Below are 16,661 nucleotides of genomic sequence, written 5' to 3' on the forward strand. Positions count from 1 at the left end.
GTTAGTGCTGGTTAGGAAACATATTTCTTCATTCATAGCTTCTTCAAAAGTGACTGCAGTTACTTCTAACGAAAAACCAGTCAGACTAACATCCTCAGCCTTTCCCACGGTCAAATCCTGAGTAATCAGTCTATTTCCAGGTCTGGATCTCCCTTTACTGTTATCACTTTATTCTTTTGAAGAAATTTCAGTTTTTGATGAAGAGAGGATGGAACAACCCCGAACTTGTGCAACCAAGGGTGGCCAAGTAGCAACAGAAATGAAGCTGTGATATCTAAGACCTAGAACTCTATTTCGAATTCCTCTCCTCCAATCTGTATTTCTGTGACCAAAGTTCCAATCACGTCCCTGCGAGTGCCATCATACGCTAAAATTCCCTGCTCAGATGGGATAAAATCCTCAGGACCAAATCCAAGGGTTGTTGCAGTACTCAGCGGGCAGACATTCAAAGCAGAGCCATTGTCGACCAACACCTCTGGTATCTTCTTCTTATTACAAACAACTATGATTTTTAAAGATTTTGTGTGGTCTCGGCCCTCAGAAGGCAGATCATCATCAGTGAAAGATAGGGTCTTAGACACTCTTGCCATGGCGACCAAGCTCACCAATTCATCAGAAGTGGTTTCGACGGAGACTTGTGCTGAGTTAAGCTCTCGAAGGACTAGCTTTCTGTGCTTGGATGAGGCCATGAGCAAACCCCATACTGAGATATTAGCCTGAGTCTTCTTCAGCTGTTTCAACAAATTTTCATCTTCTTCATCTGCGTTTACCTTACTCTGCCTCTGATTCTCGGCGTTTCTTGCAACCTCTGCCGGGTTTTCTACACTCAACTCTGGAGGTTTGAATACACGCCCACCATGGGTCATATGACGCATCTCGTCACATTGGTCATCTAATAACAACAGCTCATCATCTTCCATACGGAAAACATGTGGTGCTTTACTGCTTTTTGCTTCTTTGAAATCCTCAGCCCTCAGGACATACGGAGCTTTCTTTGCATTTCTGGCACTATCAGTCTGAAATACACAAGACCGAGACGAAGACGACTCAGCAAATCCGTCGTCATCGAAGAAAATTACATCACACTCCTTCTTTTTTACTGCTTCCAGCTCTTCTTCGTCAAACTTCATGACATAGGTTTTTTCTATGGTAGTGGCACAAATAAGGGTTGACGGATCAAGCAAAGATTCATCAGTGAATATGGCATTGGTAGCAGGAGGAGGCATAGCATGGTGGTTAGGAAGTGGGTTTTGAGTGATGTTTGGTCTCTCCACTGCCAACTCGTCCTTGTCAATCATATTTTGAACTGCATGCTTCAAGGCCAGACAATTTTCAATCAAATGCCCTGGACCTCTGTGATATTCGCAATATTGATCCATCTTCCAAAATGTTGGTAGGGGATTGGGGGGAGGTTTAATATCCGGGAGCCGGATCTTTCTATCTTTTATCAGCCTTTTGAGTATCATTGTTATAGGATACGGAAGGGGATCAAACTTTCTGTCAAAAGTACCTCTCCTTGTTGCCCTTGCAGCTTCCGTAACAACCCTAGCCACTGGCCTGGTGTAACTGACAGCGTGAACCTCCTTGGGCTGGATTAAAGGTCTTTTACCCTCTCGGATCTCAGAAGAAACTTTTGCTCTCAGACCCTTTGCTATGGCATCCTCTGTCTGAGTACCAGTCTTGATCAGATAGTCAAAACTCGGATAACGCTGAGGTGCCAAGAAATGAAAGTACTGAGAAGACAAACTCTTCAAAACTAGCTTTATCTGCTCCGATTAAGACATTCTCTGGCTTAGCTGAGCAGATTTGCGTCTTCAGAACCTGATAAAGTAGGTGAAGGTTTCTTGAGGACCTTGTTTCAACTGTTTTAGGTCCCTTTTTGTGACCTCAATACCTTCCTCCATCGAGAACTGTTCTATCAGTTTCTCAGAAATGTCTTCCAGGGTTCTCACCTCTTCCGGCTTCAGCCTCAAGAACCACTTCTTCGCAATTCCTATCAGAGAGATCGGGAACAACTGGGCCATCTGCTCACGGCTCAGACCATATTGCTGGGATAGAATGATAAACCATTTCATATGATAACGCGGACACCCGGTTCCATCATATTTATCATAATCAGGAGCTTTAAAATTTGGCGGCAAAGATACTGTCGAAGACAGTATTAATTCAGAGACATCAAATTTCTTTGGCCCTTGCACCTTCATCTGCTCCATTTCATGAGCCATCTTGCTAAACTTCTCAGACATTTCTTTTTCAAAATTTTCAAACTTCTCCTTTTCTCTATCAACCCCCCTTGGAACACAATACTCTGCAGCATACTGCTCATCATCTAGATGGACTTCAAAAGGCGGGATAACAGGCCTATGCAATTCTGGAGATGTATCACGAGGAGGTGGAAGTATGGGCCTCTGGATACGGAAGCCTTATCACTCATCTGAGTTTTCAAGTTTGCCATCTCTTCTTTCATTCCCGCCATGTCCCGAGTGAGATTCTTCATCATTTCTTACATACTCAACAGAAGGTCAGTTGAGTCGGCCATTTGGTTTACTTCAAAGGAACTTGAAGACTCTGGTGAAGATGGTAAAGGTATTGTATGTGACACGGTAAAATCAAAGTGATGAACGAGTCTAAACACTGAAGTAGGTCTAAACCAGGCGGGCTTAGCTTGGGTGTCCTTTTTTGGAGCGATGGTTGCTATCTTTCAGAATCCTGTTTGGAAGTTAACAAACTAAATTAAATGATTGACAAATAAAATAAGATAGTTTGCACCAATAGAGAGAAAAGAAAAATAAACATCCTTTGTATTGATTATATTGACAGGTTACAACGCCAGCGATTGGTTACATATAGAATGATGAAACTAAGGATCGCTGACGAACATGTATCAAGTAAAAATCCCTTTCATTAAATTTTCATCTATAATGAAACCAGATTTACAATCTTTGATTCTGATTATATTCAAGTAAAACAAATGAAGACAATAAAGAAATGATAATCTCAAGCTGAAGGTCCTCATGGTTCACCAATCCGAGCTCTTCGGTTTGTAGGCCCTCCAGATATTCCTCCCTTTCGAAGCTTAGACATGAAAGCGGATCTCCTCTCAGTGATTTTGTCTCTCCAAGCAGCTACTATGGATGCAATGAGATAAGGAGTAAGGTCTTCACAGCTATGAGGTGTGATAACCTTAGGAGGACACAAGATTCCAGTAATCTGACAAGGAAAACACAAAGGTGCATAGAAAGATGATTTTTCTAAGCCCATAAGATTGACAAATGAGCATGGGCAAGTACTGGTGATAATTTGTGGACAAGATTGACTCACCCAACGAAATTGGTTTTCCCCTACATTTTGCAACCAATGGTGCCATTCATTAAGCTGAGGTTGCTTAATCTTTGTTTTTCAAGAATGAAAACTCTTAAGGGTGTACTCAATGCGGTTTTGTGGCTGAAGGATAGTGAATTTCTCACATAGCCACACATATAATAGCTTCGCACATCCGAAAAAATTATCCTGCACCTTTTTACTAGCTATAAAGTCTAAGCCATAAAAGGTTTCTACTAGCATTGTAGGGACAGGATTTCTCTCCTCATTTATCTGATCTACTATCGTCAACAAGGTGAAAGGAGCAGCACTAGAGTCTCGACGAAGGACATGGCGTGCAAAGACAGCAAAGACTAAGGCATTACGTCGACATTCCTGAAAACGGGAGTCAGTGGGATCGACATTTTTAGAAAACAGTTCAATGAGGGCTTGAAATTGCACATTTTTCTCAGTTAAGCATGACAGAGTTTTCACGATCTTATTTTCAAAAAGTTTGCAAAAAAGATCATGAGGGGAGTCTACGCTTGAAGGTCGGATCCAAAGTCCCTCGGGAGAAAGCTCTAATAGGGCACACCAATCTTCAAATATAGGACAGAGTTCAAAAGACCCAAATCGAAAGACATGGAAAACAAGATCCCAACATCCAGCAGCTGCTTGAAGAAACTTCCAATTTTTACCGCGACTATTCAGATGAGTAAATGAACCGATGAAACGCTCAGCCACACTCCTTTCTTCACACCTCTGCGGAAAAGATTTAATAGTCTCAGCTATCCACTTGTCTAACAAATTGTTCGCCATGATCAGACCTGACACTCAGATAGAACAATATGATAAGGGAAGGAAGATAACCTTTAACTAAATAATAAGAATAAACTTGACAATTAATTATACGGGAAGGATACCATCTGGGACATTGAATTTTTCATCAAAGGTGAGAGATAACCAAGAGATCAGACTATAGACCACGGCCATAAAATGACAAAAGTAGGTCGCAAACCGGATCTAAATCTGACGATGAATATCATCAACTGTGCGATCAAGATGATCAAAATGATAGACCATGGTCATAAAGACAGCGAACGAGCTATCGGCCAGATCTCAAGACAAAACAGGTAGACAGGTAAGGATCTAATCCTACTGAGCAATGTATACATAAGATGAATTTATGATACAACAAAAGAGTATGTACATAATGACAGGGTAACAAATAAATTGTGACCACGAGAACGATATGTACAGGCCACTAACCTAATGAAACTGAAATGATACAAATACAACTGATCAAACCAGAAGTTCTCACTAAAAGTGAGTTCCAAGCTAATCAAGGCTATACATGGGAATCAAGACAAAGTAAACTGACTCTAAAGAATAACAATTATGCTCAAAATGTTTTGGATAAAATCCAGCAGCATGACGGCTATACCAGGAGGTCAAAGTAAGGTAAACTCGTAGCGGTCGTTCTCAAAATATTCTGCGAAAAATTCAGCAGCATAACGACTAGACAAGAAAGTCAAGGTAAGGTAAACTCATGGTTTAACTAACTCTAAAGAAGAGCAGTAATGCTCAAAATATTTTGTGAAAAATTCAGTAGCATAACGGCTAGGCAAGAAAGTCAAGGTAAGGTAAACTCATAGTTTAACCAACTCTAAAGAACAGCAGTCATGCTCAAAATATTCTGGATAAAATCCGGCAGCATGACGACGCTAGAAAGGATTCCCACAACTCAACCAAAGGTATATGAATAACAGTGGTAAAATCAGCTCATAATCGATGGACGAAATATAGTTACCAAAGAAAGGTAAGCGAAGGACTGACCATAGGTGAGAACATATGACAATGGGTCAAATCCTATAACCAAAAGATCGAGGGACAAATCATGGCCAAGGTAATAGTAAGCAAAAGCCACTGACTAGATCTAGATCTGAATAAAGAATGGATATAAACGATTGAACTGAATAAGGAACTCTAACTAAGAGGAGAACCCTAATATATATAATTAGTATATATATGTATATATACACAAATATATCCTAACCAGGGGCACCAGCCCTAATTCTAATCTAGCGGAGTCAAGGGAGTCTCAACTCAAGACAGACTGGTGAGTGTACTAGGACCGTGTTGTAGCCATGAAAAATAAGCTACCCTAGTCTACAGATGGGACAAAGCTCCTAACTCTAGGCTTTACATGTGTAAGCAACACATGTTCGACCCTTATATTAATGCAATATACTTATATAAACACGGGTACTTCCTAGTTGGGTTTCACTAAGTCAGTAAATATATACATAATATATAAAACAAAGTAGGGCTCCGGACTCAATCTATCGGGTACTATGTGTATGAAGCATACTTAATATGTATAACACAAGTACGCCCCATGTTATACATAGTATTCTTCATTGCTCATCGGCTGTTGTAGACAAAAGTACGCCCAATGTCTACGACTGCAGCACCGGCGCATAGCTTGAAAATAGATCCAGCAGTTTCGTCAGGATAATGACCTCCCAATCTCGTACGCACTGTATCTATTTTCATAGAGCCAATAATAATGAAAAATAATGAAAGAAATAAACAATAAACAATATAATAACATATGATGTGCAGTGTGTGCATCCCTCGTTTTATTTATGCACCTATCTGGTGCCCCTGGATTCTAACGATAGAATTCCCATTTAAAATGATTTTAGCTCAAATTTCTCCAAAGTTAATAAAAATTGCATTTTTATAGAGTTAGACAATGTTTTAAGAACTCCCCAGCAGAGTCGCCAGCCTGTGGACCCCGATCCGAAGAGAGAGGTGGGGGACGAGCCCCCAACGGCCTCTAGGATCATCCACATGAAGAGAGAGCTCTAACAAGGAACTCTCAAAACGGTTGCCACCCTCATAGCATAGCACAAGTGGCAATACAAACTAAACACCTCTTTATCCAAGGATAAATCCCTAAACCATGACGTACCTAAAATAACTCAGAGTCGCCATCCATGTATAGGCCACGGAACCCCAAAATCAAATCCTCTGTGCAATGGATAACCAGAAATACATATGGGCTCGTGCCTGATTACGAATGGAGAAGGTCCGAAGAGCACCCCCAATTCGTCCGAGTGCAACTTATGCCATTTATTATTAACCTTGAAGAGTTTCGGGCGAAAATCATATGAAATGGGAACGAAATATTCCCGAGAAGACGTCTACCTAATCATGCATGACTCGGGGATAAAATAATAAGCACACACAAAATAAAATAGAAGATGTGTCACCTAATCACAACTAAGTTATGAGTGATAAGCCTAACTGGTTTCTAAGTTCTGGTGGATATACACATGCAAGCTACACCTAAAGGTATAAGATCAGTACAAGAAAGTAAGAAAACACAACAAAATATACAATAACAACACAACAAATCCTAAGACTCTAAACGATTGAGCCCGAGTCCTCGGATGGTCTGATATTCATCCAAAGAAGCCTACGTATCCCTGCCTCCGCAAGAATCAGAGCAACGTAGTTCTTCGCGCCTATTCTAAGCTATGATGCCTAAGACACCTAGACCTCTATCCTAGACTCGATCTAAAAGATTGGACTAGTTATTAAAGTTTCTTGTGCGATTATTTAAATTCTAATGAATTGTGGATTTTAGGACACCCTATATGCTCTAACTAAATGCCGGTTTACCCTAAGCTAATGCAAGTGGTTCCTACAACGTATGTGTAACTAGGCTGCATTTCCTAATGAAAACAAATGGCGGACTAACGCATCCTATTATAGTCATCAGTTGGCGATATGGATCGCCGACTGACCGGACAGAGGCGTTCCTATAATTTTAGGACAGACTCCTAGCTCTAAAACAAGCACACAACAAACAAACAAATCAAACAACCTATCAAGAAGAAACTCCTTACTCTAAAACTCTCTGTCTAGGAGAAACTCCTAACTCTAGAGGAAGATCTTTTGAAAATAAGGTTTTAAAGATTTTTGAAAGATTTTTAAAGTTTGGCTGGACTTGGGATATAAATCTCAAGCTGCACTACGTACCTCGTGGAAGAGGATCAAGCCAACGTAGTTCGAAGATCGAACTCTCCTAATTACTACTTCTAAAACACTCAACACTTTAGGCTCTTTTTAAGTTTTTTTAAATATTTTTGGTGTTTTATATTTCTACTGTTTTTAAGTTTTAAATGATTTAACATGTTTTTGAATTTTAATATACTTGATTTCACCCTTTTGGTCAAAGACCGGAGGAAACACATAAAGCAACACCATGGGCCAAACCCTAAGGATAACAGGAGAAACCCCTAAACCAGGTAAGCTAGTGCCAAAGACGATAGAATGATCTAAGATCACAAAGGCAAAGCTCTAATGAGACTGTGCTAGTCCCTAAAGAAGAAGAGCAACGACAACACTAAGGAGAAACTCCTAACTATTAATAACACTAAGGAGATGAACAAACAAATCAAAAATTATCTGGTAACACTACCCTAAGGACGAATGAGTCAAAGACTCTCTGATAAAACCACCAAAAGAATGAGTCAAAGACTCTCTAATAAAACTACCAAAACAGATGATGAATGAGTCAAAGACTCTCTAATAAAACTACTAAAAGAACAAATGAGTCAAAGACTCTCTAATAAAGCCACCAAAAGGACAAACGAGTCAAAGACTCCTAATAAAAATATTAAAAGGACAAATGAGTCAAAGACTCTCTAATGAAATCGTTGAAGGGACAAATGAGTCAAAGACTCTCTAATAAGGACCAATGAGTCAGAGACTCTCTATTAATAGCACCTGAAGGACGAATGAGTCAAAAACTCTCTAATAATACCGCTAAGAAAGACAGATGAGTCAAAAGACTCTCCAATAAAACCGCTAAAAGGGCAAAGGAGTCAAATACTCTCTAAAAAGGATCAATGAGAAAGACAAACGAGTCAAAGACTCTCTAAAATGAGCTGCTCTAATATAAGGCTGGGTAAGTCTCCTAAAATATACGCTCTAAACTGCGATGCTTGTCTCTAAAGAGAAACGCCTCACGAGACAAAGTATGTCTCCTAGGGTGAGCTCTAAACGACTCTTTCATTGCCCTTGCAATGAAAAGGCTTCTACTATCTAAAAGGTGTCTAAAAAACTTGGAAAGTCTACTAAGTAAAGAGGGGAGCAATACTTGGACTGAGCAAGTCTCCTAAGGATGGGTTGGGCTAGCGCCTTCATTGCCCCCCCCCCCTTTTTTTTTAGGCCTTACACAAAATAATCAATTCATCAATCAAGGAATGCTCTCAAAATCTAATGTCTTAGTCACATGTCATTTGTCAACTAGAGTCATGACATCAGAAAAAAATTTGGGGCAATCTATCATGGACATCATAAGAAGTATCTGCAATTTAGAGAAATTAGCTTCTATGAACTATAGATTAATAGAACTAGCTATTTATACTTCTTTAAACTATAAGACATGAACATGTGTAAATTAAGAACATATGATCTCCAATTCTACTGTATGTAAAGAGTATAAGCCTAGAAAATTGAAGATGAGAATTATATGTCTTGCGAATAGCTAAGCTTAATTATCTTGGGAACAAGCATGAGCTATACGATAGTGCTAGTGCCATCCTAGAATTAACCTACAAAGTATGATTCAAACTTGCTATATACTGAACACAATCATATTTGAACATTCTTTCCTTCAAAACGATTTAACTATAAGCTTCTACTTCTAACACAAACAGTATGCATGATTATCCCTGCTGACATTCGAACAAGTGTAGATGACAGATGAAATATACACTCTTTTAATATCAATCTCAAGAATGTACAGTCAACATCACTTCCCAAGCTAGCTAGAATTTAATCTATGGAAAATAAGGAAATTTGCTACACTTATCCAACTTGATAAAGTTAGTGTTCATCAACAATATATAAAAGGCGATCAAATAACTAACATGCCCTGAATTGCAAGTGAATGGTGGGCTGAATTACGCCTACCATATAGGGGCTGAACTGTGGCATGATTATGAAAGATTATGACAGTAGAATGCATGAGCATACAAGTCGATGAACAGATATATATATATATATATATATATATATATATATATATATATATATATATATATATTACCATCACAATTTTGAGCATCCTAGTCAATGAATAAATAGCATTGAACCATGACTGCACTCTACGTTAACATGGGCTGATTTTCTGGACTGCGCTTTGTGCACAAACAATGGATGAATTATGACTAAACCATAAATGAATGAACTACACAGTTGGCGAAATTCTAACCAAAATCTAGGTCTCACTACTATACAGAGACCATTTAAGCAATTATACAGCTATATGCATCATTCCCATACAAAATCAAGCATTGAACATATCAGCAACTTAGTTTTACAATGGGGCATTACAATGTTGTTCATAATTTGCATGTTAGATTTCTCCATACACAACAACACTTGGCATAGCATTTTGACCATACTATGATCCCTTTCATACTTTGATAGTGCAGCAAAAACCTTCATAATCCCCACTGAAATAAAGACTAGGCAATTGTCCAAGTTAGTGAAGATATGATGATTTCTTTGCAATCATAGAAATAGGGCAGAATTAACGTTAAAAATCTGAACAGGGCTACTGGTATGGATGTGCTATTACCAATGATGTCCCTGTTTTCATTAATCATCACATCAGCAGGGATAATATTATTGATCAACTTTAGAGAGGGTCAAATAGTCTTGTCAAAGCCTTTGTTTCTTCTTCAGAGGGTAAGACCTATTTATCAAAACCAGGCCCATAAATTGTACAAACCAAAAGGCCATTTGATGGATCCAAAACAGTTTCTCGGCATGTATCATCGCAAACATGAACACAGCCAGTTTTCTCACAAAGAAACACATCTCCAATCTGAGAGTATGAAGTCAACAATTACCATTAGGTGAATCCTTTCATAACAGACATCTTACATTTCACTTCCAGGTTAGAACATAGCTCCCAATAAGATCTTTTAGGATTTTATATTTGCAAACTGTCAAATTAAAATATTATATCCTTATATAAACGAAATTAAAAATCATTTTGCAAATAATGGCATATCTAGAAAATTCTAAACAAAAGTGCCTTATAACATTTTTTATTTTCAAGCTAGGATATTGAAGACTGATACATAATTTATGAAACACAGAGTGCATACACACAAATCTGAGATTAAAATACATAAATTAGAAAAAGAGGATAACAAACATTGACCAGATATTGGAATCCGGTGAAAATATGGCCGGAGAAGAAGAAAATAACTGAAACCCTTGAGGAGGATGATTGGAAAAATCAAAGGAATCTAGAATTTTGGTTTGGGCCAGAACTAGAGTTTGAGAAATTGCAAGAATAAGGCTAAAAAGAAGTTAGGGTGAAGAAGATGAAGAAAATGAGGTGGAATGGACAACCGGAGCTCCGACAAGCTTAGCCGTAGAAGAAGATCCAGAAATTCCCTTTTCCAATCTCTCTCGCTCTCCCTTTCTCTCTCTGAATTATTTTGAACGAAAAAATGAATCTCCTCACTTTCTTTTTATAGATGATGAACACTCCTTTAGAATTTTTTTTGAAAATTGAATCAAATGACAGAGAGTCACTGGATCTGCAATGACTTTGGTCGAAAAAGGTCAGATTCGAGTTGATAAAGGCCAGATTCAAGGCTTTCATAGTTAGATCTAAAGGTTAGAAATCCGAATTAGGGTTTCAAGGTTAGGGAAAATGGATCTAAGGTTTTCTAACGATGGCAAAACCAATAGAGATGAAGAAGAAGATGAGGAATCTGAGGACATGACAGATCAAGGGTTCGAGGTTTTTAAAAGATAGTGAAGAACATAGAAATGGACAGATCTTGCGAATATCAAAGGGGAAAACCAGGTACGAAGAAGATCAGAGCTCGGCCGTAAGCTTGCCGGAGCTAGATCAGGGTTTTCTCTCTTCTCTCCCTCTCTCTCTCTCTCTCTTCTCTCTCTCTCTTCTCTCTCTCTCTCTTTGAAATTTTACGAGAATTAACAGTCCCCTTCATTTTTTTTGTTCTCTGGGTTTTATACATAACCGATTGTTATTGATATTGGCGCTCCCCAATTTGATAGGCACACGAAAATTTGATGGGCGGGCGGTTTGATAAGGCGCGCCCGTCAAATTCGTCCTATTATAGCTCGGCTAGGCCCATTCCAGGATAAATCACCCCCCTTTGGATTCTCACTACGCTCACCGCTTCGGTTTGTTCACTAAGCAAACGCGCTCGAATTTTGACAAAATTTTGCAGGGACCCTTGTGAGACCCTAATCTAGCTTAGGGTGGAATTTAAGGTCTTAATTCACTGATTTGATGAGGTTTTACACAAACACTGCGAACTTGGGTCCAGTCAAAAATGGGGTGCCTACACCTACCCATCTGTGTCTAGATTAGGCCGTAGTCCATCTTCCAATGGCTACGATCGGTCCTTAGGTACACAAACAAAGTCATGAGTCGAAATACTCTCTCCACTCCTCTAGATTAGGATTCGGGTTTGTTGCCTTCAGGTAACACTTCTTAAAATGTAAGAAGATTAAAAGCTTTTTCTTTGGGATTAGGATATAAATCCCATCTTTTCAAAGATCTCATAGGATTAGTCTCTTCTTGATCTACCCATTGAAAGCAATCTCATGCGATCTCATCTAATCTTTTGATCATGTGTCTATCATTCGCCTCTTGTGTGATTCGATTATGTCTTCATTTCCTTTCTCAATTGGCAAGAATTGTGTCTCAATCATTTGATTGTGCAATCTTGATGATCTAATCATACTTGTACCCTTGGTCTCTTCTTCCTCTAGGGGCTACCTTTTTTTAGATTATTTTGCTAAGCCCTTCAGAGTTCACTCTCATGATCCTTGAACTAGGGGCATTCGCCTATACGAATCTGTCATCATCATCATATCTCAGTCAATTCAGGATTCATTCTATCATCCCAATTACTTGCTTAGCCTACAATCATCTTTCAGTCATTAAGTAGAAAACACTCCTTGAATGTCAAGCTTGCACCTAGTGTTCATTGTTTCCATTTCAGGAAGTTGTCACCATAGATAAGCTTACTACTTCTTGGGTTTGAATCTATTCGCAGTCAGTGATGAAGCAAATTTCTCATTTTCTTTGGAAGCGTCTCTAATCCTCTCCTTCTATACTCATGGCAGACTCTATGAAAAAATCACAGCTCTCTTACATCATGGAAGCCTTGACCCAGCTCGTCCAACAGATGAAGGAATTGAAGGAAGAAAATCAATTCATCAAAGCTCAACTGACTGAGAAATTTTGTCCAACCACTATAGTTTCTAAGGGAAAAGGTCATAGCTTCTCCATGGTTAGGGGTTCGGAAGAACTAATTGTGAATCTCTCTAGATATATGGCTGCGCAAACAAAAGAAGTTCATCAGATGAAGCAACAAGTGCAATCCTGGTATTGTCAGTCCCAAAGTTCTGAACATTTCGCTGACAAAAATATTAAAGTCCAGGATGTTGTTACCAGGAACTCCGTCTCTCGGCACCATCAGGATTCTGTTGGGCCCTTAATTCTTAAATATGACCAAAAGCCACCATCTGAGATTCCAAAAAGAGAATTCACCGACTTGCCGATCTCGCGACCTGATGCTTTGAAATGGTTGCTCAAGGAAAGAATGATAACACTATTGGGACCAGAGCATGTTCCTAATCCTCTTCCCAAGACCTTCCAAATGAAAGAATTTCGTGATTACCATTTACGTCCTGGTCAAGCTACTGATAAATGCCTCAGTTTGAAATATGATATTCAAGACCTTATAGACATGGAGCTCCTCGACCCTCAAAATCTTTTGTCAAGCGGCGGAACTCCATCCTTTCCTGATGACCGCAAACCATGGCTTGATCAAATGAAGAGAAAGCCTTACGATAATCATGACCAGCAATGTACAATGATGGGTCAGGATATATTGAGCCCGGTCTCCACAGGTTAGGAAATCAAAGAGGCCACAACACATGGGGCTTGTAACAGGGGCAAATTTACTTCAAAAAATATCAAGGAGCTACAAAATCCTATGGTATTCAAATACGATCAGTCATGGGCTACACCTAAGCAAGAGCTCAATAAGAAATTTACCCCTCTCCTGTTTCCACCGTCTATCATATTACAACGAGAATTGACTTCAGGCAATATTTATTTACCTCCCATTAAACCTCCTCCTAATCCACTCCCCAAGACATTGAGGGCTCAGGATCACTGTGATTTTCACCGAGGACGGGGGCATAGCACTGATCAGTGCATACTTTGAGACATGTAATCCAGAAATTGGTTGATGAACGTAGGCTGGCATGCCAACAAGCGCTGAATATTGTTGATAATCCCATGCAAAACCTTGCCGTGTAGCCTGCCAATCTCAATGCTTAGAAGGCCCTATACTTGAGAAGCACCGGTCCAGGTGCAGTGAAGAAGAATCAGAAATTGAGAATACCAGACATGAACCGGCTTTCGTTGGGCCTCCAAAGCCAGACAGTTGCAGCAGTTGCAGTTTTAGTCCTTCACTTTTTTATTGAGTTGAATCATTATGGTCAGTCTAGTTATTGAGTCAAGTCTTACAGTTCTACAGTTCAAAGTCAATGCCTAGTCCAGGCCAATTATCTTCTGCTTTTCTTCTTATTTTTTAGAGTTGTGAATCCTGAGCATTTTCAGGATAGGTCATGGGATGTAATAGCCTTTCTTTGAATAAAATTTTAGTCCCAATAGCTCTTTGTGTTTAATTCTCAAGTATGCTTCTGATCTTAATAATAATAATAAGACTCCCTCGAATGAGAAAGAACATGCCGACGAAACTCCTCTTGAGTTGCAGCCTATGCTCAAACAAGAGGAGGAGCACCGAGCCCAACCTCTAAAAGAGAAAATTGAAATGATAAACATTGGCACTGAAACTTTGATTCAGTAAATGCCTAATGGAAATACACTGCCCTCTAAAGAGTGTGAAGAATTAGTAAACCCATTTCGAGGATAAAGAGATGGTCCAGTAAGCGCTACTAATAGTGCCAGGAGAAAGACCTAGATAGAAGGTCCAAGAAAGAATGAAGGAAAAGAATGTCACATGCTATACAAGGGGCATGGATTGGAAACAACTTTCATATCTCCAGTCAATGGCCCTGGTCACTGGTTTCACCAGTGACAATGTAAAGCCATCGAATTCAATATGAAAAGTGCAAGAGCAATAATCTTAGAGCGATCATCAAAATATCAAGAGTAACTGATTCAAGGATGAAAGGATGTCAAAAAAAAAACCATTATGCACTCTCAAAGTCAAAGTATATCAATATTTAAAAGGAAGAAGAATCATTATCTCTTACTGGGAAATGCCGTCAAACTCCGTGAAAAAAAAAGAAAATAAGAAATAAGTACCAGAGGGACTCTAATAACCTAGATTGATTCTCAATCTGAACATCGAAAGGCCTCCTTTGGCAGAATAAATCTCAAAATCATAACCCAGCGTCAAAAGAATACCAGTTTGCAAACCCTTTGAGCCTGGATGAAATTTTCTTGAAAACCCATCAAACTAGGGGCATCCGCCCGGAACTACGCTCAACCTGATCCCTACATTGGGGTACGTAGGCAGCTCGGTAAAACCGAGTTCGGTCATTTCAAAAGAAAATATTCAATGGTTCCGGAACCGAAAAAAGGGAGGGACAAGGTTCTAAAAAAAAAAAAATCCCATTTACCTTCAAACTAGGGGCATCCGCCCCGAACTACGATCAACTCTGATTCCAGTGAGGCTGGAATACGTAGGCAACTTAGATACTTGAGTGGCATACTAAGCCCGAGTCGGCTCCACACATAAGTGGTGAGGTTTTGTATATTAATCCTTAAATTAAAAGTAATTAAATCACTTAGGACTTTTCATGAAATTAGAATTTTAGAAGAACTTTCACTTAGATTGAATTCAAACAAATTAAGAAAATCAAGATACACATTTAGGAATTACATTAAAATTATATTTTAGGATGCATGTCACGTAATTCGCATATTAATATAGAGTTAAGTGAGCCATTTAAAAGAAACTCAAAAGAGTTAACTTTTGGAATTGAAAACCGATTATCGGGCAGGAATGGTGCATGTGGTGGTAACTCCTCTTACCTTTCATTCTCGTAACCAGGTAACGAGTCTAGATTTCTAGTCAATTATGGGTCCTAGATCCCTCATCTAGGTGGCGACTTTGTCACTCTCTTTTGCGTGAAATTCAGATTACCTTAGTGATCCCAAGTTCACGGAAAAGATGAATTAAATCACACCTTGCTAGGCTCGGCGGCTTACCCCTGCCCTTATGGGTACTGGGTTGCACGTTTGTTTGCACCATATGGCTTGGTTGCTGCCTGCTTGGTTGGGTAATTAAAATCAATAATAAAAAGCACACGCCAACCGCGTGGGTACAAGAGACCAAGAGAGTGTAGCGCCTCGCGCACTCGCGACCCTCTCGCGAGATCGGGTCCCACAATAGGATATAGCAATCACCGGCATTAGCTTAAGGCTAACCAACTTGCATTAGTTAGGGCATATAGGGAGTCCTAAAAATTACAATTCATTTGAACTTAAGCAATTGCACAAGAAGCTTTAAAAACTAGTCAGGTCTAGTTGATCGAGTCTAGGATAGTGGTCTTAGATGGTTATGCATCGTAGTTTAGAATAGGTCACCGAACTACGTCGACTCTATTTCTTCCTGAGGCCGGGATACGTAGAGCAGCCGGGACGGATGGCCATCTTGGTCCAAGTCAAATATCACATTAGAGTCTAGGGTTTGTCGTGTCGAGTCGTGTGTGGAGCCGAGTTGTGCTGTATGTTTTGTTGTGTTTTCTTACTTTCATGGACAGACCTTATACCTTTAGTTGTAGCATGCATGTGTTTGCACACCAGAACTTAGACATCATTTAGGCATGTCACTCATAACCTAGCTATTCTTAAGTGGTATTCCTTTCATTTCTTTTGTGTGTGCTTATTATTCATCTCCGAGACATGCATGATTAGATAGACATCTTCTTTGAGATATATGTTCCCATTTCACATGACTTTCGCCCAAAACTCTTCAAAATTAATAAATAAATGGCATAAGAGACCAGGTGCTTGCACTTGGGCGGATGAGGTGCTCTTCGGATCTTCCAAATTCGTAACCAGGCACGGACCTTCTTTTATATCTCTGGTTATCCATAACAGAGCATAGTATGGGATCCAGGGCCTACTTCCTTGGATGGCGACTCTTCTTTGTTTAAGGTACGTCTCGAATCTGGGCTAGTCCCCGAATCGAGAGGTATCTCACCTTTCATTGCCACTTATGCTGTGAGAGGCAACC

The 16,661-nt window shown here is 39.5% G+C and overlaps 1 protein-coding gene across 1 annotated transcript; it reads right to left on the bottom strand.

The window, feature by feature from the left end:
• Positions 1 to 281: 281 nt before the first annotated feature.
• LOC143888693 (uncharacterized) lies at positions 282 to 2,476 on the bottom strand. The gene is made up of 4 exons (XM_077393123.1): positions 2,453 to 2,476; positions 1,887 to 2,408; positions 771 to 1,766; positions 282 to 674 (listed from the first exon to the last, which is right to left on the bottom strand). Exons 1-4 carry the CDS (start codon positions 2,474 to 2,476, stop codon positions 282 to 284), a joined length of 1,935 nt encoding a protein of 644 aa, XP_077249238.1.
• Positions 2,477 to 16,661: the final 14,185 nt, after the last annotated feature.

The sequence above is a fragment of the Tasmannia lanceolata genome, unplaced genomic scaffold (assembly GCF_043159265.1).
Source record: "Tasmannia lanceolata isolate RefF3 unplaced genomic scaffold, GAP_Taslan_0.1 ptg000012l, whole genome shotgun sequence".
NCBI classification, from domain to species: Eukaryota; Viridiplantae; Streptophyta; class Magnoliopsida; order Canellales; family Winteraceae; genus Tasmannia; species Tasmannia lanceolata.

What these genes read in the sequence shown, in the direction of transcription:
- LOC143888693 (XM_077393123.1), bottom strand. Translation starts at nt 2,476, where the DNA reads ATGGCGGGAATGAAAGAAGAGATG. An exon ending in CGGGAATGAAAGAAGAGATG is followed by an intron (nt 2,409 to 2,452) that starts GCAAACTTGAAA and finishes TTCCGTATCCAG; the next exon opens with AGGCCCATACTTCCACCTCC. An exon ending in AGAATCAGAGGCAGAGTAAG is followed by an intron (nt 675 to 770) that starts GTAAACGCAGAT and finishes GCCTCATCCAAG; the next exon opens with CACAGAAAGCTAGTCCTTCG.